Below are 25,751 nucleotides of genomic sequence, written 5' to 3'. Positions count from 1 at the left end.
TCCGGTTTTCCACTAGAATTTTTAAATTTCTTACCCAGTTCAGCAAAATGCTCTAAAAGTTATCAGAAATCTGTACTTGTCCAAAAGTCCTTGCTATGAATCTTCTTGAAGAGGAAGCATTTTTGCAAAGGCATAAGTGTAAGACAATAACTGTCTATGAAGGACAAAAGACTTAAGAAGGCACAGTTAAAGACCTGATTACAATGCTATTGACAAAGAAACTTGGTTACTGCTGTGACACTTTAGGATAATAACCAGAATTACGACGGATAAATTTTACCAGGACATACCAGATTTTTAGGAATTGTAGGTAATTTCTAGACTATGTATATTAATGATATTTACCCATGCAATACAACCTAAGAAGATTTATTACTCATTTGACAATAGTTCCCATGTAATTTAACATACCAAATGAACCTAAATAGTTTAATACCTCTCTTTGGGATGTTTCAGGGAGCCCTTTGAAGCTAGCTAGAGGTCAAAGTTAACTAGAGGTCAAAGGAACATCTTTAGAATTTGATTTGGGAACTTTGTCAAAAAATATCTAAAAGTTTTTAAAACTCTTGGTCAAATAGGATCATAGGTCACTGTGAAACAATGCTTATCCACTTAACCAAAGTGACAAAAAGATTTCAAAGGCAAGTACACACAGTTATAACATATTACCAGTTAAAGGTAAAAGAAACTTTACAATCTGTTATCAAAAGTGGCTCAATATTCTAAGAAAACTGTGTCATCTTAACAGAGAGAAAAACCAAATTCAGGTTTTGCACCAGCTTATTTCTAAAATTCATTTACTCAATTAAAGTTATTCTACACTTAGCCAATCCTGACCATGGTCGCCAAAACTGTCGACTGGAAAAATATGCACAACATGAGAGTTGTGAGTTAAGTTTTATTTGGGGCGAATGAGGACTATAGCCCAGAAGACAGCCTCTCAGATAACTCTGATAAACTGCTCTGAAGAGGTAAGGGTGGAAGTCAGTATATATGTGATTTTGGTGAAGAGGGATACATGCAGTCAAGCACACATTTTGGCAGAAGGTTGTTGCTACTCATGAGGAGCAGATGTCTCCATTTATGATTTTAGTGATTCTCTAGATATGAGAAGATGCAAGAAACTGGGCTCATAAAACCTTCTGAAAATATCCAACTATCTGAAGGCCTGTTCTGCCAATGTTTCCCAGAGCACAGAAGGCCTCATTCCTGATCTCTACCCTAAACTCCGATGGCAAGTGACAATTTTTAGTTGGAACCACACACCAGCTGGGTGAACTTGGACAAGTTGGTAATCTTTGAGAATGTTTTCTGAATTGTAAAATAGGGATAATACCTATCTCACAGGACTGTTATAAGTTTTAAATGAGAAAATATATGTAAAGCACTTCTGATGGTACCTGGAACATAATAGACTTAATAAATGGTAATTAGGGATTTCCCTAGTGGTCCAGTGGGTAAGACTCTGCGCTCCCAATGCAGGGGGCCGGCTTCTAACCCTGGTCAGGGAACTAGACCCTGCATGCATGCTGCAACTAAAAGTCTGCATGCCGTAACTAAAGATCCCACATGCCTCAACGAGGATCCTGCGGGCCGCAGCTAAGACCCAGTGCGGCCAAAATAAATAAATGAATATATTTTTTAAAAACGGTAATTATATTAGAAAGAGTCCTGGTTAGGTTTTCAAACTTCAGAAACATAGTTTCACATGGCCCCTCAGGTCTGTCGCTGGAACTGGTCATGTTGACTTGGGAAGAGTGAGAAGAGGTGACAGATATTTTGGGAAAAGATAAATCTTTCTGGGGTTAGGGATTAATAAGGACAAACTTCAGGATTTAGGAGACATCGAACCAAGTGTCTACAGTATTGGAAGAAGCATAGGGATTTTATTTGTTGCTGTTGTTGTTGTTTTCAAGATTCTGAAGCATTAATGGGGCAACTTTCAAAGCTTGGGGAAGAGAGAGAGAGGGAAGAAGTACAGGAAGTGAAACCTTGCAGGACCCTGTGGGGCCCTCCAAGGTATAAATCCTTTCCATGTCCCCTGTTTCTTCTCTGTAGGAAATAGTCTTCATTCAGCCTCCTTGACCTTTCCTGAGTTCCAAAGGGCAGATTCAAACAGTTGCTTATCAGGGAAGGGAGGGATTGCAGAAAGAAAGGAGGAGCAATCAAGAAACAGTAGTGCAGCATGGGGCAGGTTCCTGGTTCCTCTTCAAGGAATATACATAACAATATATGTTTGAGTTCTTCTGCAGGAACTAAGGCCCCCTCCCAGGTGGAGGATGGCAACTTCAGGCTAAGCACTAGATTCTGGGAACACCACCCTCTTACCTCACCACCAACCAATCAGAAGTCTGTACAAGGTAGAAGATAATGAAGACTCTGACCCCCTCCCCAAATGATTCTCCTTTTGAAAACTTTCATGGTCCCGCAGAATCTCTGGAGTTGGTTTTTGGACACAAGTCTGCCTTCTCCCCAGGTTGCCAGCCTCCTGAATAAAGCAACCTTTCCTTTCCAAGCAACACTTGCCTCTCAAGTATGGGTTTTTGAGTGGTGAACAGCTGAACCTGAGTTTTTGGTAACAGAAGTCCATGAGGTTCAGAAGAGAGATAGCTTTCTGAAACTTCAGAAAAATGACATGGTTTTAGTGTTTCAGTGAGTTAAATCTCTGTTTCTGAAAATAGCTATACATGTTTCTGGAGCTCAGGTGAACTTGAGGTCGACACAGCTTGGGGAAAATGGTGAGTTTCATACATTCTCTATAAATGATTTTTTAAAGTGCATTCCAATTTTGTGATTAATGTGGTATACTATGCATTATGGCACATCATGCTGCAAAGACTAATTTATAGTTATTGAAAAGAATTTAAACTTAACCCACCAACAGGTGTTTCATCACAAAATTCCAGGTGCATGTGGCCATAGGAATATTTTCTTCATCTTTACATTTGAAACTGTTATAATCACATTCGGAATGTTCTGATGATTTTTGAAGAGGCTGGAATAGTCCCATTTTTCTTGTTTATTTTTTAGGGGTTCCTTATTTTGCAGATATATTAGAACTGGCTTCAACAAGCAAGCAGGTATCTTACAGGATATTTGGCTAATCCACGATAGGTAAATCTGGCTTTAGCTGCACTGAGAGAGACAATGGAAATTTTGAACTACTCTTGAGTGGGGCTAGGGAGCATAAGCAGATAGGGTAGGGGATCCTTGGAGAAAAAGAACCAGGCATGGCTTTCTTGACAGAAGCCATTTTGTTATCTAAACCTGGCCACAATGCTTGCCCTTGCACAGGTCTCAGTTATTAATGATCTTAAGGGAAGAAAAGATTGCAGAAACATTACCTGTTATTAGGCAAGAGAAGTTCTAAAGAGTCCCAGTTTCTTTCAATGGCAAAGATTAGCCTGAAGTGCTCAGCTACCAGATCAACTGGAACCTAAGGGATAATGACGTTGACTTTTTTTTTTTTTTTTTTGCTGTACGCGGGCCTCTCACTGCTGTGGCCTCTCCCGTTGCGGAGCACAGGCTCCGGACACACAGGCTCCGCGGCCATGGCTCGCGGGCCCAGCCGCTCCGCGGCATGTGGGATCTTCCGGGATCGGGGCACGAACCCGTGTCCCCTGCATCGGCAGGCGGACTCTCAACCACTGCGCCACCAGGGAAGCCCCTGACTTTTTTTTTATAACAAATTTAATCAGTTATACATATACATATGTTCCCATATCCCCTCCCTTTTGCGTCTCCCTCCCACCCTCCCTATCCCACCCCTCCAGGCGGTCACAAAGCACCGAGCTGATCTCCCTGTGCTATGCGGCTGCTTCCCACTAGCTATCTACCTTACGTTTGGTAGTGTATATATGTCCATGCCGCTCTTTCACTTTGTCACAGCTTACCCTTCCCCCTCCCCATATCCTCAAGTCCATTCTCTAGTAGGTCTGTGTCTTTATTCCTGTCTTACCCCTCTGTTCTTCATGACATTTTTTTTCTTAAATTCCATATATATGTGTCAGCATACAGTTCAAAATGTTCATAGCAGCCCTATTTACGATGTTGACGTTTTATGAACTTCATGACTTCAATCAACTGAAGCTTGAGCTCTGTCAATCATGAATATGCTTAAAACTTCTCCAGTTTGACAGTTCTGGGAGACACTGTTTTGGGAAAGATCCTCAGGGTTCTCCTTACTTGCTGCAAGTAATAAATCCTTCCTTCTCTCACTCTTTGATTTCATTGCATCTTTTGGCTCAACACCCACCAAGAGGCAAACCCAGTTTCTTGGTAACGGGAAGGGAAGAAAGGGAGTAAATGATGTAGAAGCTGCTCAGGAGCTGGAGCGCACAGGGCAGCAGTTCAGCTGGGGTGTGGGGGCTCCTGCTAGATCCCTCATTGGGCTTTAATCCAGCCACACTGTTATGAAACAGGGGCTCTTTGAAGAAATTACTTGGGTCACTAAGGTCGGAGGCTCATGAAGTGCCAGCATCCTCGTGTAATCCTCCCTCCCGTGACCTTGGGATCAATAGCCTAAAGACAAAGGAGGCCTCTGTGCTTCCTATCTCAGGGGCAGGAAGGGGAGCAGAATGCTTCAAGGTGGCTTACTTCAAGCTATGTCTTAAAGCAGACTTGGAGAGAGCAGTGATTCAGAAGGAGGTAAGAAAACTTGGGGGGGCAAGTCCTATCGAAACGTTTAGTGCAGTAAAGTGGTCTGAGGGGTCCACATAAGTACTAAGAACAATGATTATTTAATACAATTTTGCAACCTTAGAGCTGGAAAGGACCTCAGCAACAATCTAGTCCAAACCTTTCGCTGCCATGGAACTCTTCCTTCAAACAAAATCTTCCATAGGAGTCTAAATACAAACCCACATGAAAGCAGGATTGTTCTGGTTGGGGAAGGGTGGGGGAGGGGCTGGGCGAGGTTAGGAAAAAAAAGCTTATTCATAAGATTAGAAAAAAATTTTAAATCATCATGGAAGAAAATCTTTGAATTTATATTTTTATCATACGCTAAAGAAAACATTGAGTGTAAAGTTCCCCAAACTGACACATTAGTAATTTATAAAGTGAAGAGCCTTTGGATTTTAAGGGCATTTTTACTAAAGACATGAGAACAGGGACTCTGACTTTTAGTCTCACGGAAATGAGCCTTGGATGCAAATGTTCAGGTTTCTGGACTATGCTCTGCAGGCTTGGGGCAATGAGTCTCCAAGCCTCACCAGGTGGCGCCCGTGTTCGGCATTTCCATAACGTTTCGTTCTCTCCTCAAGGGTCAGACAGCCTGCCTCGTGTTTTGTAGGTTTAGATAATCCGACTGGCTGTTACGCTCAAGAAAACAACACTTGTGTTCTTCTGTTTTAACCTCCTTCCCTTTCACTTTCGTTCCAACTATCCAAATCCGCTTACCCTTGGTGTTGCCGAGGCATCTTAACTTTTCAGAAAAGTAAAGGGAAAACCCCCACCCATTCCAAGGAAGAAGACAGGAAGAGCCTTCTTTCCAGGGGGTCTGGTGCAGCAGGACGAAGGCTGGGAATTTGGAGACATTTAGTTCAGGCTTTGCCAACCACAGATCTCCTCTGGCCTCACTTTCCTCATCCTTAAAATGGCTCTGAGCCCTACCATCCGTGGCATCCCATTGCAGGGGAGTCAGACATACCTCAGCTTAAATTCCGGCAAACCCTCCGTCAGGGCCCTTCTACCTCCCCAACCGCGGCCCTCAGGCCTCGGCCAGCGACCAGAGAACCTCAGGCGGCGGGTTCCCAGCCTCCCGCCTCTCACCTTCCTGGGCCAGCGAGAGCTTCCGAGACGCGCGCCGCTCAGTGGGGAGTGGCCTCGGCCCCGCCCCCGTGCGTGGCCACATTGTTGCGCCCAGGTGTTTCAAGGGGCGTACCGCGGTTGCTAGGCGACCACACCACTCCCCTTCCCGCCCCTGCTGCGCCTCTGGCAGTTGTCGACCCCAGCCAGTCCCGAGCGGACGCGCTCGGAGCTGCACTGTGTGGAAGAGAGGTACCGAGGAAACGTCGCGGCCCGGGAGGCAGCCGCCCCAGCTCAGGTGGACGCTGCTCGCCTGACCGTCCAAACGCCGCCCCTCCCTCCGGGGGGTCCGGAGCTAACGGATGGGAGGCACAGCTCGCGGGTCCGGGCGGAAAGATGCGGGGCCGCCAGGAGACGGACTGCCGCCCCAGCCGCGGAAGTAACGGCGCCGGGGGATAACGCGCTGGGGCTCCCGAAGGAGCCGCTGTAGCTGGCAGGCGAGGTCGGGGGGCGTGGATGGACTGGGCTGCAGGTTGAGCGAGCCCCCAAGCAGTAAGGACGAGGGAAGGGGTCTGACTCCCTCTCCGGGACTGGCCCACCCTTTTCCTCTGCATCAGCTCCCCTGCTCCCAGCCCAGCGCGGGAGTGGGCTAGAAAGGAGTTAGGGAAAGAAGAATTCCCACCCTGGGGATTATTTCTGAAGTCCTACATCGGGGGTATATGGTAGGAACTCTGAGAAGCTGGGATTTTTTTGGTGGGGCTTTTTAGCAAACTGGGGGAGACAGGGAGCAATACCTTTTCAAATAAGCCCTGTTGCTCAGAGCAGATAACCAAGGGCTTTGCCGTGAGGGGTGTAGGTGAGGGGCTCTGCCGAGTAGGACTTTTTGTGGATCGTGTTTTGAGAGATTCTCCACCTTTCATAGGATTTTACACCTTAATGGAGAGTAGGGACCACCTGCCCACTTCATTTGCATGGAGACTACCTTTGGGTAATTTCCTTTGGCTCTTTATAGGAAATCTTGTAGGTCTTCAGTCTGTCTTTTTCTTTGTAAATGTGGACGTCTGTCCCATTTTGTTTGTTTTATTCGTGCTGTTGGCAAAGAATCAGTCACATCCAGAATTTTTGGTTCTTGTCAATGAAGCAGTTCCCGTTAAAGGTATAATTTTATCAGAATGTAAGCATGTTTTTTAAAAAGAGAACATTCCAAAAATAATTTGTAGTGGGTTTTCTGTTTGGTTTTTGTTTTTCGGTTTTTTTTTTTCTCTTTGTACTCCTATAACACATCGATTAAGAAAACTCTAGAATTTTACAAAACAGTTTTTATAAGCCACTAAAATATTCCAGCATAGTTTTAAAGATTAAAAAAAATTCTTCCCTTGCAGCTGGCTCATTATCATTGTATTCATAGTATATCATGTAACAATGATACAATGAAATGCTGATGTGTGTTACTGGGAAATCCATGTTCTTGGTGGCAGATGAAATACATTATTCAGAGCCATCTTGTGGATTAAATAAATCCTCTCCGTCTTTTGTGTTCCCTTACAGCGGTGGAGGGAGGCACAGCGTTAAAGAGCAGAGAAATTATCATTTGGCATTTAGCTTCCACCATCCACCCGAAAATTAAGTGGGTAAAGATGTGAAATCCAGTACGTTTTGTAATTTAGAGAATCCCTATAGTATTTGCTGTAGAATTCACTGTAGTTTTCTACAAGTTAGATAGATGTTAAGTAGGAAAGTAAATAAATAAATATAGAGAAAGCCCTAAGAAGGCCTTTTATTTCTTGCTTGTGAGACCCAGAAGTGCGTAGACTGGAACTATTCTTCCCTTTACAACATGTGGCCAACGGCTCAGAGAGGAAGGTAGAGTAGCCAGTGGTAGAGCTGAGATTAGAATCCAAGTCTCCGACTTGAAAATACAGTTCTCTGTCTTGTTTGTTTGTTCTGGTTAGCTTTTAGGCTTCAGATTTCAACTAGCCTTCGTTTTCAAGTAGTAGGTTAAATGAGATTCTTTTGATGGTCCCTATTGTTAACAACATTCAGAAAGTAAGACTTATTTTAACAATTTCAAACTATAAACCTAGAAGTGCTGTCCTTTCTTTAAAAATAAAAAAAAGGAGGAAAAGTTGGGTTTCCTCCCTTCCTCTGCCAAATACCCCTGTGGTGTGTATTCAGTGCCAAAATGCAGTGTGGACATTTGTTTGTATTAATTATTCTTTGTAGCAGATATGAAGCAGTTAAAGGGTGTTTTGGAAATACAAATTTATATACTTCAGTTACTGACAGATTTTATCTGTAATCCTTTCAACTAGATTGGATGATTTTGTCTATGACAGTGTCGTGATAATAGATGAAACCAAAGGCTCACCCTGTTCAAATGCACTCTGCAATCCTTCTGAACCACCTCTACCCAGAAGACTAAATGTAAGTAAATGAAGTAAATGTAAGTAAATTCTTTGAGCTCTAATGGGCCTGGAAAGGAGGAAGTGCTACTTTAAATGGTCAAGGTACAGTTACATGTCACTGGTAACCCAGGCTCTTTTTTATTCACTTTTGGTTTCTCTTGACTTTGAAATAACAATTTCTGTGGTCCAAGTTCAGCTTTTCAGAATGATTTTGATTTGGAGCCCACCTATCCCTTTCAATCACTGGGGTAAATAGGGAAAAAAACGACATGCTACTTTTATCTAGATAGTGTTTGTTTTGTTTTTTTTTCTGCGGTACGCGGGCCTCTCACCGTTGTGGCCTCTCCCGTTGCGGAGCGCAGGCTCAGCGGCCACGGCTGACGGGCCCAGCCACTCCGCGGCATGTGCGATCTTCCCGGACCGGGACACGAACCCGTGTCCCCTGCATCGGCAGGCGGACTCTCAACCACTGCGCCACCAGGGAAGCCCTAGATAGTGGTTATTTTTTTTTGATAGAATGATATGTACAGTATATTATGATGGCTCATTTTAACAAGAACAAGAAACAGAAAATACCTCTGAACTTACAGATCTGCAGATTTTTCCTGCACGGTAGAAATGCAGTCCTAGCTTATTAGTATGCTTAAGAGAACCATTTTAGAGATCATAAATGAAACTTGAGCAATGCATTTTGGTTTCGATGCATTTAATCATTTTGGAGCTTGCAGACATTTAGCTTTTGACACCGTTTTATGTTTAAGAGAATAAATTAATTCCCATTCCCTCCGCACTCATAGAGAGGTAGGGAGAGCAGGGTTTTGGACAAGTTCCATGACAGGGAGAATCTATCCTGTGACTTTAAAATTTGCTGCATATATCATCAACGAACAAACTGAATAATTGAGTAGACTAATTTATCAATAATTCTCCTTCATATTTCTGTTTAAGACCTAAAATTATTTCTATGTAAAACACTGCTTGCATTTTTCATAGTCCTTCCCAACGCTTTGTCAGCTTTTGCCATTAAAAAGCAACCCCTTCACTACTTTCAAGGCTAATAATATTACAAGATACGGGCTACATATATTTGGAAGGCTGGTCACCCAATTTTTAATCTCCTTTCCAAAGTGCAGTAAGTTTCCATTCTCCACAAGCTTATTGTTTTTAATATGTAAAAACCTCTAAGAGCTCCAGAACCACCGATATACTCGTGTGTTGACTATCAGATTTCGTGGTTACTTGCTGACAATTAGCACATCTCTCTGGGAAACTTTTACAGTCCGTCATCATGTGACTTAAAGTCCATTTTAACTTTACTTCAGAGTTGGCCAGTGCTAATCACCATATAGTAGGGCAATTAAATTGTATGTTTCAGGATCAAAATGAATTTTTTTACTGTGTGGTATTCAGAGTAACACAGCTTGCAAAACACAAGATTTTAGATTCTAAAACAATGGTGTCTTTGCAAATTTTGCTGAAAAAAGTGCTTTTGACCTCTTAGTAACACTTATAGTTCATTATGCCATGACTCCATTGCGAGACGCTATTGCTCATTTCACAAAGTGCTTTGGCTTCATTGTTTATCCAAGATGCCCTTACATTCTTGTTGTAAACTATAAATCATCTGCTCATAGGCTTTTATTGGGTTAGCCTTGTGTTGCAGAGATTTAGGGTCGAGAACGATGGAGGGGGGGTGTTTTATATCTGGACGAGAAGGATGTTCCTTTTCTGAATTTCTCAACAAGATGTTTAAGACTTGATTAACGCAGTTGAAGATTCTATTTGAAATGTCAAGAGTGCTCCAAATTGATCAGCTCGGTGCTTTGTGACCACCTAGAGGGGTGGGATAGGGAGGATGGGAGACGCAAGAGGGAGGAGATATGGGGACATATGTATATGTATGGCTGATTCGCTTTGTTATAAAGCAGAAACTAACACACCATTGTAAAGCAATTATACTCCAATACAAGGGTGTTAAAAAAAAAAAAAAGAGCGCTCCAAATTAACAATGTACATGAAGCATTCTTAAATAAAACATGATTAATCTGGCATTATTTGACTCTCTGGATATAATTACATAGTTAAAATATTTGAAGTCGATTGCAGACATTAGTCAGTTATTGTGATTATAACCCTAGACTAGAAATATATAGTGTTTTGTAACTACTTTAATATGTGTGAAAATTCTAGATTCTTCTAGAACAATGGAAGGAAGATTTTATTTATAGCACAGCAGACTTGATACATAATTGATTCAGACCAGTATTTGAGTTATTACAGGAAAGGAAAGAAAGCTAAGGCGAGAACCCCTCCCTGTGTGGAAAAATTTCTTTCTGGAATTCTTCAGATTCATTGCAGGTTCAAACCTTGACAGTCTACAGGGGACTAGACCTGAAGTGTCTTGTTCTGTTTTGGAAGCCACACTTGCAGAGAGATATAACGTGCAGCCCATAACGTGTTGAGAACGTGAATAGGATATAGTAAGGCAGCCTGACCCAGGCTGTGTGAGGTGGAGGATGTGATGGGGATGATGAGCCTCGAGAAAAAATGGTGAAGGCAGGACAGCCCCTTTTAGGTATCTGAAGGGCTTTAACATGGAAATTTGGACACTCCTGTGTAGTTCCGGAGGGCAAAATAAGACTTAATTTGCAGAGAGAGAGATTTAGGCTCACTTTAAGGAAAAACCATGAGTCAGGAAATCCAAATGACATCCTTAATCTTATTGTAATAGTTCTGTGGAAGTTAAATTTCTGTTCTTATTAACAGTCTGTACCTGAGACCCTCTCTTTACCACAAACAGAAATGAATACCTCCAGAGCCAGCACAGCCTTACATGTAGGTAGAGTAGGTGAAATGCCCAGGGGTGGACCCTGGACCACAAATACCTTTCCTACCAGCTTGTCATTGATGACCGCGGGTCCTAGAGAGTCATTCCCTTGGGTTAAGGCATTGCTCTTTTTAAAGGTCAAATATGTCTGGAGAGATAACCCATTAAATTGCATGGCAAGTTGAAAGGAGGTTTTATGTGCGGGAGAAAGTGGGTGAGGTGTTTCCATGCATCCTAAGGGAAGGCTGATTGTGCAGGCCTTCACGGAGCAGAAGGCATAGTTAATGCCAGATGTCTGGTGGAGGGAGTCTGGAACTGCAGAGGAAGGCACCACGGAGAGAAAAGATAAGCTGAAAGGGGAAAGGGAGGGTGTATTGGAGTTTAAACAATATATTGAGAATTTTGCCTAATTGTTACCAGTGTTTTTAACATGTTTTATAGTTTCTGAGGGTCTTTCACATATATTATTAATTATAATTTGATTCACACAACATCCTGCAAGGAGGTATTATTATCCACACTTTAAAGATAAAGAAATTGAGGCTAAGAAACTGGGCTAAAGGTTAAGCCTACCCTGGGACCTACAGTTTTTGAGCAGTGTAGCCAGGACCCCAACCTAGGCCTTCTGACTTCACATTTCTTCAGAACGTGTCCCCAAGATTTTAGCAGTAAATATTTAGATGCATTTAGGTTAGGTAGTAAAAACTTAAGGAAAACTGGTTTAGATGCATGCAAATATTTGGTTTTGTTATGTAAATCTACCTAAAACCAAATAATTGTAATTCCCTAGTTCAGCCAAACCTATCTCCTAATAGATTGTAGTGCCTTGAGGTAACCTGTTTTTTGGCACTTTTATAATTGTGAACAATTAGTGCTCATGTGAATGTTAGATGGATGGATGAGACCTTTTTTTTTCCATCCCTAAAAACAGGAATGGTTATTTGACTTAATTGCTGATAAACAAAATGTTGCATTATATTTACATCTTAGCAAGGTATTTAGGTTCTGTCTGCCAGCCTGTTTTATTTTCTTGACTAGTGATAGTTCTCTATTTTGGTATCAGAGATCTCTCCTGGTCCGTATCTTGCCTCTTTATTTAGAAACTCAATGCCAAAGTATGGCTACCGTTGTACTGGCTGCTTCGCTTATATGTAAGATGGTGCAGTGCCTCACTTTTGTAACTGTAGTACTATATAAATGTTTAAATTGATTAAATGACCTAAAAGAAGCAGGCAGGAACTAATGTCGTGCTTTTATAACTAAATTAGGGGCTGTCTAAAGTATGCCAACACTTAATTTTTTTTTCATCCCTTTTTTGTTTTTTATATTCACATCTTTTATATTTTTATTTATATAGGTGATGGGTCAGGTGTTGTTTGCTTAGGTTATATTAAAATTCTCTTTTTTAAATGGTTGGCCACTTTGGATCATTACCTTATAATTTGCGTTATATTTTAAGAGATCATAAAGATAGCTCAGAGCTTCTCTGGAATTATCTACCCCTGATCATAGAGGCTCTCAATCATACAGATCGGGGGTAAAGTTCTTCAGGGTCTGTTAAGAAAAATAGTTGTTCTTTGAAGTATCCCAGACTTTTTTTTTAAACAACAGATTTAGCACTTTTTTTCTTCTTTCCTTCTAGCACATTCTTATATTTTTCTTAGTATTTTTTTTAGCATTTGGCTTTTTCATTGTCTTTCCCTCCATCGAGTTTCAAAGAATCTTATTTCATTTCAGAGGTATTTAATAAGCAGAGTTTTCTTTTGTGAGTTATTGTTCCTTGCAGGAAAAGGTGATGCCAAATCAAGTAAAAAGAGTTGTATGCCTTTGTCACGTAGGCGTTTGCTGAGGGAGACTAGTGTATGTGTCTATGAGCAAGGGAAGGAGAGAGAAAGGAGACTCTCTGTCTTTAGGAGAGTTTTACAAGAAGCACCCTGGGGCCTTAGATTCTCACTGCTACTCACCAGATACATAAAGAATTGGCCTTGGTGATCTCAAGAGTTCTCTGGATTAGAAATTTTGTGATTCAATGAACTGAGATAGAAAGATGCGATCATTTATTTGGGGACCCAGGAGTAGATGATGAGGCCTTGGTTGATTCCAGGCCAAGGTCAACATTCAGCCCTACTGGAGAATAGTACAGGCACTAGGAGAAGCTGGTACCAGGTTATGTTAATGTTCTGGACCCAGATTCAGAAGACCTGGGGATCACATCCTGCCTCTGTCCCTTTATCATTTACAGAACACTTTAATATGTATTCATTTGCTCCTGGTACATGCCCTTAAGATTTGGGAAGATACTTGAAACAGTTTGTGAACAATATAGGACAGTATATATATAACAAGGGCCAGATTACGTGGTAGACTCGAAAAGCTGCAGCTAAGATGTGAGTGGAGCCATAGTTAGTATGGGCTTGGAGTAGTTCTAAGTGGAAGAGGGAGGACTAGCATTGGGCTTTGAAAGAGCGTAGGATTTGAGTGGATGGGGTGAAAAGATTCTCGGTAGGAAGACATACCAGTTAGAAGGAATCTAGCATGTTTCGGGTATGGTAAAATGACCGTCTTGTTTTGAACAAAGGGAGGCCTACGTAGTGGGGCTGGGGTGGCCACAGCAGTCAGGGAACCTAAGGATTAACATAACACGAGTTTCTAGAGACTCCTGCTTTTCTTATCTCACTTTTGGGCCTTTTAACTACATAACTGGCATGTTTTGTTCTTTTGTTCAGTCAGGGGGACGATTCTTTCGTTCTTCCACCGTTTTTAGTGACTTTAACATAGATTCACTTCTCTTTGCCGTAGATCACCACTGAGCATTTAACAAGAGATCCTACTCAGTGCTTCCTGAATGGAGGTGAGATGAAGGTAGAACAACTATTTCAAGAATTTGGCAACAGAAGATCTGATACTTTTCAGTCAGATGGCATCAACGACTCTGAAAAAGGCTCTCCTACAGTTTCTCAGGGTAAAAGTTCAGATCGTGTGAATACAGTAAAATCCAGCAGTTCATCCAAAGCATCCAAAGTGTTGCCTCTGACTCCAGAACAAGCGCTGAAGCAGTATAAACACCACCTCACTGCTTATGAGAAGCTGGAAATCATCAATTATCCAGAAATTTACTTTGTGGGTCCAAATGCCAAAAAAAGACATGGAGTTATCGGTGGTCCCAATAATGGGGGTTATGATGATGCAGATGGGGCCTACATTCACGTGCCTCGAGACCATCTAGCTTATCGATACGAGGTGCTGAAAATTATTGGCAAGGGCAGTTTTGGGCAGGTAGCCCGGGTCTATGATCACAAACTTCGACAGTACGTGGCCCTGAAGATGGTACGCAATGAAAAGCACTTCCATCGCCAAGCAGCCGAGGAGATCCGGATTTTGGAGCATCTTAAAAAGCGGGATAAAACCGGTAGCATGAACGTTATTCATATGCTGGAAAGTTTCACGTTCCGGAACCATGTTTGCATGGCCTTTGAGTTACTGAGCGTAGACCTTTATGAGCTCATGAAAAAAAACAAGTTCCAGGGTTTTAGTATCCAGTTGGTTCGCAAGTTTGCTCAATCCATCTTGCAATCCTTGGATGCTCTCCACAGAAACAAGATCATTCACTGTGACCTGAAGCCAGAAAACATTCTCCTGAAACACTATGGGCACAGTGCGACTAAGGTCATTGACTTTGGGTCCAGCTGTTTTGAGTACCGGAAGCTTTACACCTATATCCAGTCTCGGTTCTACAGAGCTCCAGAGATCATCTTAGGAAGCCGCTACAGCACGTCCATTGACATGTGGAGTTTTGGCTGCATCCTTGCAGAACTTTTAACAGGACATCCTCTCTTCCCTGGAGAGGATGAAGGAGACCAGCTGGCCTGTATGATGGAGCTTCTAGGGATGCCACCACCAAAACTCCTGGAGCAATCCAAACGTGCCAAGTACTTTATTAACTCCAGGGGCCTACCTCGCTACTGTTTTGTGACCAGTCAGGCAGATGGGAGGGTTGTGTTTGTGGGCGGTCGTTCACGGAGGGGTAAGAAGCGGGGTCCCCCAGGCAGCAAAGACTGGCGGACAGCACTGAAGGGGTGTGATGATTACTTCTTCATAGACTTTTTGAAAAGGTGTCTTACCTGGGACCCCTCTGCCCGCCTGACCCCAGCTCAAGCACTAAGACACCCTTGGATTAGCAAGTCTGTGCCCAGACCTCTCACCATTGAAAAGGTGTCAGGCAAAAGGGTAGTAAACCCTGCAAATGCTTTCCAGGGCCTGGGTTCCAAGCTGCCTCCAATTGTACGAATAGCCAATAAGCTTAAAGCTAACTTAATGTCAGAAACCAGTGGTGGTATACCTCTGTGCACTGTATTGCCAAAACTGATTAGCTAATGGACAGCTGGTGTGCTCAGAGATGATATGTAGGTATTTTTAATTATCTTGCAAACCTGAAAATGGAAAAAAAGAAACAACACCAAGCCCATTAATGGATATGTTTTTGGTAGACTAGATATCTTTTTTTAACAAGGCAAAGCATTTTTATATGACTGTAAAAGAACTCTTGAAGGGCTAATTACCTAACCAGCTTGTATTGGCCATCCTGGGATACATAGTAAAAGACTTTTTATAAGTCAGTGCATCTTTTGTTCTTATTGTCAGGTGTTCACCAACCTGTGTATTATTCTGTGGGTTTAAATCCTTTTCTCTCAAGGTAGACGATATACCAGAAAGTATATCCTGAACATTCACTTCTAGTCTCCCTCGGCATCTGTTCCAGAGGCTTAATTTGGGACATGGCCGTAGTTATAGATGAGACTGAAAACTAGATCTGCCGTGCACTCCAGACCCCACATGTGTATAGAATGCCTTAAAGAAGCTCACATGTAGAGGAAGAGAATTACATTAAAACCACTTTTTTAAAAAACAGAGCAAAATTCTCAAAAAGAAAGAAGTTCAGACTTGAGGTGAAAATCAATAAGCAAATCTCCTGACATGATAATATCTACTGGGTGCTTATTAAATGTCAGGTTATTCGATCTTGACAGCAATCTTACAAGTGTTAGAAATCAGGGCTCAGAGAAGCCTGGTAATGGGCTCAAATACACCTTTGCTCCAACACCCTGGGGAGCTGGCTTTTGAGCCCAGATGGCTCAGTCTTCAAAGTCCAGGTTCAACCCACATGTAACACTCCCTCTGCTGGTGGCTGTGTGTGCGGGTCGGGTGGGGGGGTTCACACCGATTCTTCCTGCTGACACAACCTAATCTGGCACACCTACTCTTCAGAAAGATGTGAGGGGACTGAAGCCTCCAGAACAAACAGGCTGCCCCAGGGCCCTTCCGGGGCCGGACATGCTGCCCAATCCGTAAAAGAGCCCAGAATCACCACAGCAGAGGTAGTGCTCAAAGCGCCTTGCGCATTTTAACCTTCATTTCCTCAACATCCTTTCACTGCCTAAAACTTAAGTCTTTAAAACTCAGTATTTGCTAGATCAACCCTCCACTTCGCTCTTTCCACATCATGTCCCTAAAACAATTCCCCCATCAGCCTTGTCCCATCCTACCACCAAAGAGCAGGAGACAGACCCACTGCCCGGCCCCCAGCCCACACCATGCCTTCCATACCAGCAGGAGAACATGTGGCTGCCCAGGAGAGTGCTGGTGAGTAAAGGGAGGTCAGCCTTTTTGACGCGGTACTTCAAAGCACGCAAGAAGCATCTCTGCAACAGTTCGTCCATTTGCTCTGCAAGGAGAAGACAAGAACCACATCCTTCCTGAGGGCCGCAGAAGGCCCGCGCAGCACAAGATAACTCCCCGCACGGTGACATCCGTACCTCACCCCTCAGCTCTGAAGGAGCCCATTCCCAGGCACCAAAGCTCCCAGACTCTCTAGAACACTGAGCCTTTACAGAGGTCTGACCCCACAGAGGGGGTCAGGCCACAAAGTCCCACCCAGACAGGCGCAGATGCTTCTCTGATAGAGAAGTCAGAGCCAGAAGAAAACTAAGAGGGCCGTGTAGCTGGGAACAGTCCAAATAGCAGAGTCGACGGGTATCCAGGGAAACGCGACATATGCGCAAGACTCCCAGGTAAGATGGCAAAGGGCTGTGGCACCACCCTCACCAACACTAAGGCCTTTCCCCGCCCCTCCCGGAGCCGTGGCGCCGCTCTGGGCGGAAGCAGAGCCGAGCGCTTCAGTCCCCACACTGAGAGGCGAGCGCCCTGCTCCTGCCAGAGCTGTACCTTGAAGGGTCTTGCTGTCCGTGAGCTCTGGGCTCAGGCCCCCGACACTGGGGTCTTCTGTAGCTTCCGACGGGGACTTCTCCCCACACCTCTGCTGAACCTCCCCCTCCTCCTCCTCTCCCTCCAGGGTCAGGCGCCTCATGTCTCCCTGCAAGGTGGTGTCTGCCTGGACAGACCCCTTCTCTTCACTGAGATCTGGGGGATCCAGGGCCAGTGGAGCAATGGATGGTGGAGAGGACTTGTCTCCAGATCGCCTGCAAAAACCTCATGTCAGAAACACTGAGCAGCAGCCACAACACTCTCCAGCCCCGGTCAGGGGGTCAGCGGGGGTCCAGAGAGAGTAAGACCCACAGGCAGGGGTGTCCAGGAGAGGCCAGAGAACCTGGGTGTGCCTCTCAACTCTGTTTCCAATTCTGGGCCCAGAGAAGTCCCATGCCTCAGTTTCCTCATCTTTGAAATGGGGAGAGTAATTCTTGCCTCCTCCTTAACCCAAACAGAAATTCAGGGACAGAGAAAAATTAAAGACAACATAGTTAAAGTGGAGCTCCCCTTCCAAAGTATTCCCTTCATAGAAATTAAAAATAAAACCATTTTGAATTAAATAACCAAATGAAGATTGCAAATGCATCTGTAGTACCAGGTTGGTGAAATACAAACCCAAGGTTGAGCGTATGGAACAAATTACAAACACCTGGACTGCTCAAGACTGCTCAAGACTGCTTCTGTGTTAAATCAGAATGCAATGTAAAATAGATAAATGACAAGGACCAACTGTATAGCACAGGGAACTATATTCAATACCTTGTAATAACCTTTAATGGAAAAGAATCCGAGAAAGAACATATATGTATATATCTATATCTAGAATCACTAGATATACTATTGGTCACTAGAATCACTTGGCTGTACACCTGAAACTAACACAACATTGTACATCAACTATACCTCAACTGAAAAAAAAGAATGCAATCTAACCTGCAGAGTAGAGATTACAATGGCTTTATGCCACTAAGCCTTATGAAGACAGGAAGAAAAGGGACGCCACATAGCAAGAGCGGTAAAAACAAAAAGCATTATGTTAACTAAGATTATGCAAGTCAAACAAAGTTTTACTAACAGCCGCAGCAAGGCTTATTAAGTATGGCTACTAGTGAGGCCAGAGCGTATGTTTAGGCTATTCTGATCAGGTAAATACCATAAGTACTTTCAAAGGGTGGGAGAAGGGGAGACTGAGGCAGCCACTGATAAAACAATTTAGACAACAGGACCTTAACTGCCCAGACTAACAGTCAGAAAACAAGGTGCTGGGAGTACGTGAGTAAGCAGCCCTCAAATGCCTGCTGAAACCCACACTGATCAGGCTGTACCTCCAGCAAAGCAGGGCTTGGCCAATACTTGTAAAATAAGTAACTCCAAGACTGACTAAAAACGTAAGGGTAAATCTATACCAACAGGCCACACAACACTTGGCCAGAAGACCAGGTATACTGCTTTCGAGAAAAGCACTACTTACTATTTTGGTTAAATGACAAGAAAATAACCAGAAAATAAACTCACATACAGTTCCAGAGAGCACCCGTCACAGTGAGAAAGCGCAAGTTCCGTAATGAGGAGGAGATCCTAAACGTGGAACTTGAACAACAGGAAAGTCATCAGGTTGTCACCCTGGTGCCTGAGGACCTACTCTACTTTGATTTGGATTCAGATGTGAGAATTCCCGAGCACTCATCATGGGGTCAGAAAATGCCTAAATGTACACGGCAGAAAAGGCCAGATCGACCAGTGCCATAAAAATAAAGAATATCACTGTACTGAGAGGCAGAGAAGACAATCCCTAAGGCCTTCTTCCAGCCCTAGGATTCTATAATTCACCTAGAAAATAAAGTTCTCCGTAATTTCTTTTCTAAACAGGCCAAAAAAAAAAAAATCTTTTCTCCACATTTTGCAAGGAAATTAATGTCTAGGGTCAGCAACTTGACTAAGGACACAGCAGGGATCAAAACTCTCGCTTCTCAATCCAGGCCCTGTGCTCCCTCCGCCCACCCAGCTCCCTATAAAACAGAAAAAGCATGGAACCCACCACAAGTGGTCCTGGTAGGTGTGGAGCACAGAGAAGCCCCTTCCCTTCAGACCTGAGGTCAGCATCTCGGCTGTGACATGGCAGCAACTCCGATGGCAATGGGGGCTCTGAGAAGGAGGAGGTCAGAGACGAGGGTCAGGGAAAGTCTTCCAGGAGGGCACATGTCAGGACCAGGTTTCTACACATGTGTTCAAAGCACCACGGTTGCAAATCTGAAGCATCCACTTGTATCACAGAGCTAAAACTCGGTGCAGTCTCAATCTTATTCAAATTACCTACACATATGACTTTCAAAAATTCCTTGACCAGGGCTTCCCTGGTGGCACAGTGGTTGAGAGTCTGCCTGCCGATGCAGGGGACACGGGTTCGTGCCCCGGTCCGGGAAGATCCCACATGCCACGGAGCAACTAGCCCCGTGAGCCACAATTACTGAGCCTGCGCGTCTGGAGCCTGTGCTCTGCAACAAGAGAGGCCACGATAGTGAGAGGCCCGTGCACCGCGATGAGGAGTGGCCCCCGCTTGCCGCGACTAGAGAAAGCCCTCGCACAGAAACGAAGACCCAACACAGCCAGCCAGCCAGCCATAAATAAAAAAAAAAAAAAAAAAAAAAAAAAAAAAAATTCCTTGACCAAATATTCCCTTCTGTGTAAGTAACTCCTCTACTGATGTTATCATTCTTATATTCTTATTATGAACCAAACCCAGCCAGGACTCAGAAGGATATTTAAAGTTCCCTTTCTTTAATTTCAAAAATATAAATTATCTCCCCTATCTTAAAAAAGGCATAGCCATCCTATATGGAAATTCAGAAGGGAGGCCATTCATATGCCATAAATTAGGCTGAGGGATGCCAGAGGGAAGAGAGAAGAGAGATACAGTGGTACCAACGAAAGGTTCCTTCTGAGTTGGTTCTTTATAACAGGCCTTGCTCTGTATAACATCTGTCTAAGAACTGGATGTGTCCAAAATATCAGAAACAACCACATTTACAATAACTACAAAAAACTTCCAAAGCCCAAATGGGAAATCTCTGTCAGCCCACTGTTACTTAGCAATGCTCACACATTGCCTGTAAGGATTGGTGTCCAGCTGGCTAACAGGAGGGGAATATACAAGCCTGGCAACGTTGCCTGGACCCAAGGGAGACGATTCAAGGGCAGATTTCCCAACACCTGAACTTCAAAAAAAAACGTTTGCTAATCCGGTGGCTCCACTTCCTGTGCCCATGGGTCAGTTCCTGCCACAGAATCTTTGAATTTGGCTTCTTTCCCAGTTCCTAAAAGACGGGTCTTTGTCTTCCACCCTTGGAATCGTCAATAGCTCAAGAACTTTGGTCTCGAACCTGTCTTGTAGTTTTAGTAAACTCCCTTGTACCCTCACCCCCTTCCATAAACCACCTAGGATTCATTCCCACATACATTCTAAATGCCAAACTCAGAGGCCAAATACACATTTATGTAGTTTTCTCCTATCTTGGATAGAATACTGGGGGGAAAAAACAATAATTTCACCATTCTTTTCAACTTCAAGTTTTGCTACAGGTAAACAAGGAAGGAAACATTTCTAGGTGCTTGGTTCCCAAAGGTTCAAGGAAAATGGGAGAATATGAGCAACAAAAATAAGATCTTTAAACACTGACCCCTCCCATGCCTACCATGTTTCCCTCTCAAAGAAGCAATGAGTAAAATAATAAGATGTCATTTTTCATTCAGGATGATACAAATGAAAATGACCCATCATATCCAGTGTCGGTGAGCATGTAAGGAAACAGGCTCCATATACCCTGTAGGTAGGAGGGAAAACTGACACAGCATTTTTATAGGGCAACAGAAAATATGCACGATCTTCAGCCAAACAGTTCTGCTCCCTAGTATCTACTTTAGAAAAATCTTGGCACTAGTGTCCCTAGAGGCCTCAGGAAGATCTTGTCTGTGATAGAGACGAAGTAGAGGCAACCACAATGTCCACTAGAAGAGGACTTTTCCCATCACCCCACAGTGGGTAAAAAGATTCAGCTTATCTGTGCTTGCTGACATGGAACATGTCCCCACTACCTGAAGTGAAAAAGTAATAGGGATAAAGTTTGTTTATTTGTATTTTTAAACATACACACCCCAAACCATACATTTTATATGCACGTGTATATGTGCATTGAAGAAGGCTGACAAGGACATGCATCAGAATGATAATGGTTACTTCTAGGAGAAAAGGATTATGGGGTGAGAGGGTTTTGATTTTTCACAACTGTTCATACCATTACTTCCTAATTTATTTTAAAAAAGAGACACTGTGGTGATGGCTGAACAACCCTGTAAATATACTAAAAAAAATCACTGAGTCGTACATTTGAAACAGGTGAATTTTATAGTATGAAAACTATATCTCAATAAATCTATTAAAAATAATTAAAAGATGAGGATGATGATGTGGATGTTCGACAAAAATAATGTTGAAGTCATGCAAGGCAGGAAAGACCAAGAAAATGTCACAGACAGGAGACTAAGAAGACATGACAACTAAATGCAATGTGGTACCCTGGACTGGATTCTTGAACACAAAAAAAGAAAAAAAAGACATCGTGGGAAAACTGGGGAAATACGCATAAAGTCTGTAATAGTGTCACAAGGACTGTACCAATGTTAATTCCTTAGTGTTGATAACTGTACCGAGGTTATACAAGATGTTATCATTACAGGAAGCTGGGTAAGGAGTATTTCAGGACTCTGTACTATACTTGCAACTCTTCTGTAAATCTAAGAAAAAAATTTTTAAAGGAGAAAAAAAACAAATAAATTTTAAAAAGGAAGAAGCAGCAGCAGGAGCAAATACACTTGGCCCAGATGTATGGACACCCCACAGGCTCACTGCCATTCCCCACTCTCTGATTGCTCAGGAAGAATATGTTTTTTCTTTTAATCCTTTATCCATATGCTGTGAAGTTGTCATTCCCACCCCTCCCAAGTTTTCCCTAAGTTTTTTCCCCATAGGCACAGCTGACTGGCACAGTACCTGTTCCCCACCAAGGCAATGGCACAGAGGTCACCCTTCTGTACCTGAGGCAGACCAGCAGGGGGCACCACTAGCCCTGGCGGCATCAAATCTGCAGGAAACAAAAGCATTGCAACTAACTCCACAGTTTACTTCATCATTTACTCATTTGCTCAACAAACATACATTTGTTAAGCATCAACTACATTATTCATAATGAAAATAAAAAGTGGCAAACTGAGGATCAGACCTTTTCCTTCTGGGAGACTAGTGGTCAAACTGAAGCACCAAGCTGAGGGTCCAGTTCCATGATTTATCTTATTCTGGTTTCCTAAATTCAGTTTATTAATCTAAAGTATAGCATATGGCAGTTCAAAAAGCACTTTCATGTCACTTATCTTATTTAAGCCTTACAGCAGGGTCAGAGAGCTTATGGAAGCAGCCAAGTAAGAGATGCAACAGACATGAGGGGAAAATTCTATTTTTCAATCATATGAATGCACAAAATGGGTACATTTATTAAAGTAGTTGGCCTTTACTAAGTAGGTTTCAGCCACTATCCAGAATATAGGAAAATACTCTTACCTGCTCCCCCCCACCAGTTTTTCAAGCACCAGGGGCCATGTTGTAAATGTTGCTAGAAGATCAGGATAAGACCACAGGGTGTACACTGTCCAAGAAGAGAGCCAGAAAACACTTACTGCCCAAAAGTCAACCCCCTGGGGGATGGCAAAGCCAAGCACTAAGGCCACATTAATCAACATGTAGAAAAGAAACTCAAGTCAAAGCTAGAGAGAAGGTTGTAAGGGGATGCCCAAAAAAGCTGCATTCTTTTTTTTTTATTAGGTTACCCCAAGTTTGTGAAGCGGTTTATATGTTATATGCTATTTACTTGAGAATCCTTGCTTCCTTTAGCTTTAGAGACCTGCATTCTTTACATATTTATACTGAGCTCTTTGCAGTAGTTTCTCTGAATCTATGATCTTGAGAAGTTATCACTTTTACTGGTCGGAAGACACATGAAGTGAGCTACAGCTCTAAGAGTCTGTTTAGCTGCCAAAGTTGGATATTTATGTGTAAGGCTAAAACAAGTGATGAAGTGAACATCTGCTTTTGCCTGTCCAGTATCCCTTTTCCCCTCTCTGGGAACTGAGTGCCCCTTTTCCTGTGGGAAACACATTCCATATAGTTTACATCAGGCTGACTCCCTTCTCAAAGAGGCTGCAGTCTTGAAGAAGGCGGAGACTTAAGAAACTGGGTGTCACTTGAGACTTGGAGGCACCTATTGTTCCACCTGGACGGCAGCAGCCAAACATGGCCATAGTGGATAAAAGTAGGGACAGAGCCCCAACGAGGATTCCTTTTATGTCCTCAGAAGCAAGTAATCCGAAACCAGGGCACCAGCCTGTAAGAAATTCTGAAACTTTCCCATGTTTATTATTTTTATTCTCTCTGTTTCCACAGGGATTAGCAGTAAAACCCTTAGATCAAAAAGGGCTTGTATGTGTACAGCAGCAAAGCAGGGTGGGGGTAGGGGTGGCCTGGGGTAGGAGACTGCACTGCACTGCTGCAGCCAAGCTGGGAGGAAGAAAAGCCCCCAAATGACAAAGTCGGTGTCAGCAGCCATGGAAAAGAGAAAAGGACACTGCCTCTCTGAGATCTGTGACAAAGAAAGCAAGCAAAGTATCCTGAGAGCCAGACAAGAGCCTAAGAAAGAATCCCTGTGAGACATCGCAACCAAAGTCCACCACTAAGACAGCTGGGTATGGAGTTTAACTAACCCAGCTTCTTTCCCATCACAGTATCTCTTCAGTATCTTAAGAAAATTCCACTCGTGGAAGTTTTAAGAAGCATTTTTTACATGCCCTGAAACTCCACCCTTTTCACGACCTCGGCTCCAATCCCGACTTAACCCACTAGAAACCAGTGTTTCTTCACCTCAGAATTTCCCTTGGCAACCACCCTCCTTTTGTGTTAACCCTTTTCTCCCCTCACTTCTATAGCAGTTTCTGATCTTGAAAGACCCAATTCTAGGGACACTAAATCCAAAAAGATTCTTAGGGAGATTTTGCATTTATTTGTTTTAAGGAAGACAGATTAATGGAAGAAACAGATGTTAGGCAAGGACCATAGTAATGGCCATCTCCATCCCATTGCCATACCTGTCGGATATAGATTTTTCTCCAGTTCAAATAGGATGGGGTTACCACCACTCACGTACACAGTCACTGCATCCCCTCTGTGAGCATACAACTTCACAATGTTGAGTTCTTCCTTTCCAGGTACTACCTCAGAGACCTGATCCGTTCCAAGAGTGGGGAAAACAGCTGTCACATCGGCCCGAAGCTTCCTCCTGCAGAGAGCACACATACCTGGTATGTATGCTGCCTGGATGGATTTTAATAAATATTGAGGACTCAAGACTTACTATAAAATCACGAGGCCCAAGAAAAAGACTGGTTGACGATGCCTTATTCTCACTCTTCCAAAACATCCCATTCTCTTTCTCATCCAATGTCTCATCTATTTTCACATGTTCCTGGGGCGTGTCTTTCCATTTCACAAAGAGAGGAAAAAACTGAGATCCGGTAAGCGACCCAAGTTAGCCTGCCACTGGAAACTAAGCCCTGCCTTCCTGACTCCACACATAGCTCCTGGACCCACTCCTTTCTCATCTATGCTTGCCAAATCTGTCAACTTATGATTAAACAGCTCTGCTAGGGCACCAAGAATGACAACTATAGAACACTGCCTCCAAAATTCCCAAGGTGACACCTTCATTTGCAAAACTGAACAGATACAGTTCTTACCACATATGCCTTATCCCCTCTCACCTCACCCTCCACCTGTCTCTCCTGCCAGTGGTAATCACTAGACACTTCTTCTCGTTTACTTGTAGTTCTCTGTGCCCCATCTAATCTCTCCCAAGGGACTCAAAGCTCTTGGTAGGGCAGGGACCCCGTTTTCCTACAGTTTGGCAGCCTCCACGACACCTTAAACAGACTGCAGTCAATACGCGCTGATTGAATTATACGCTTTCTCGTAAACTCACCAAAATATCCAAAAGACAGCCTGGGAGATAAATCAGGCCTCCTCTCCATCTTCACTCTCAAAACACGTCTAACTCACCCTTGCCCGCCCCCCGGGGTCCCTTCTCCGGCTGTACCCCTCGGCCTCCACCCCAAGTCGGCTGACGCAGCCCAGAAAAGGCTGTGAGCCAGCCGAGCTTGAGAGATGTCCGGGTGCCCTGGTGGGCAGAGCAGGCTCTTCTCTCCCTCACCTCTCCGACCCCTTGATGGCCGTGTTGGACTTGACCCGAAAGGCCTTGGCAAACATGTCTGCTGGAGGGGCCTGGGGAAGAGAAGGAGACCACAGCAGCCAGGGACTGTCAGGAAAGCGCGAGCACGGCAGCTTCCCAACCCGCAGTCCTGGGGGCAGCCATGCTTGGGCCCGGCTGGGAAAAGGGCCCGGCTGGAAACCG

The 25,751-nt window shown here is 43.6% G+C and overlaps 1 protein-coding gene and 1 pseudogene across 1 annotated transcript in view; one reads left to right on the top strand and one right to left on the bottom strand.

The window, feature by feature from the left end:
* Positions 1–15,576, top strand: part of LOC132476390 (dual specificity tyrosine-phosphorylation-regulated kinase 3-like) — a 25,515-nt gene extending 9,939 nt beyond the window's left edge. Inside the window, exons 2-6 of the mRNA XM_060078317.1 lie at positions 2,682–2,738; positions 5,683–5,840; positions 5,942–6,234; positions 8,061–8,172; positions 13,780–15,576. Of these exons, the coding sequence (XP_059934300.1) occupies positions 2,682–2,738; positions 5,683–5,840; positions 5,942–6,234; positions 8,061–8,172; positions 13,780–15,354 (2,195 nt within the window). The 3' untranslated portion in view covers positions 15,355–15,576. The remainder of the gene's footprint in view (positions 1–2,681; positions 2,739–5,682; positions 5,841–5,941; positions 6,235–8,060; positions 8,173–13,779) is intronic.
* LOC132484462 (eukaryotic translation initiation factor 2D-like) lies at positions 13,021–25,751 on the bottom strand (annotated as a pseudogene).

Source organism: Mesoplodon densirostris, chromosome 2 (genome assembly GCF_025265405.1).
Source record: "Mesoplodon densirostris isolate mMesDen1 chromosome 2, mMesDen1 primary haplotype, whole genome shotgun sequence".
Lineage (NCBI taxonomy): Eukaryota > Metazoa > Chordata > Mammalia > Artiodactyla > Ziphiidae > Mesoplodon > Mesoplodon densirostris.
Note: the sequence above shows the minus strand (reverse complement) of the source record. Positions and strands in the feature narration are given on the sequence as shown.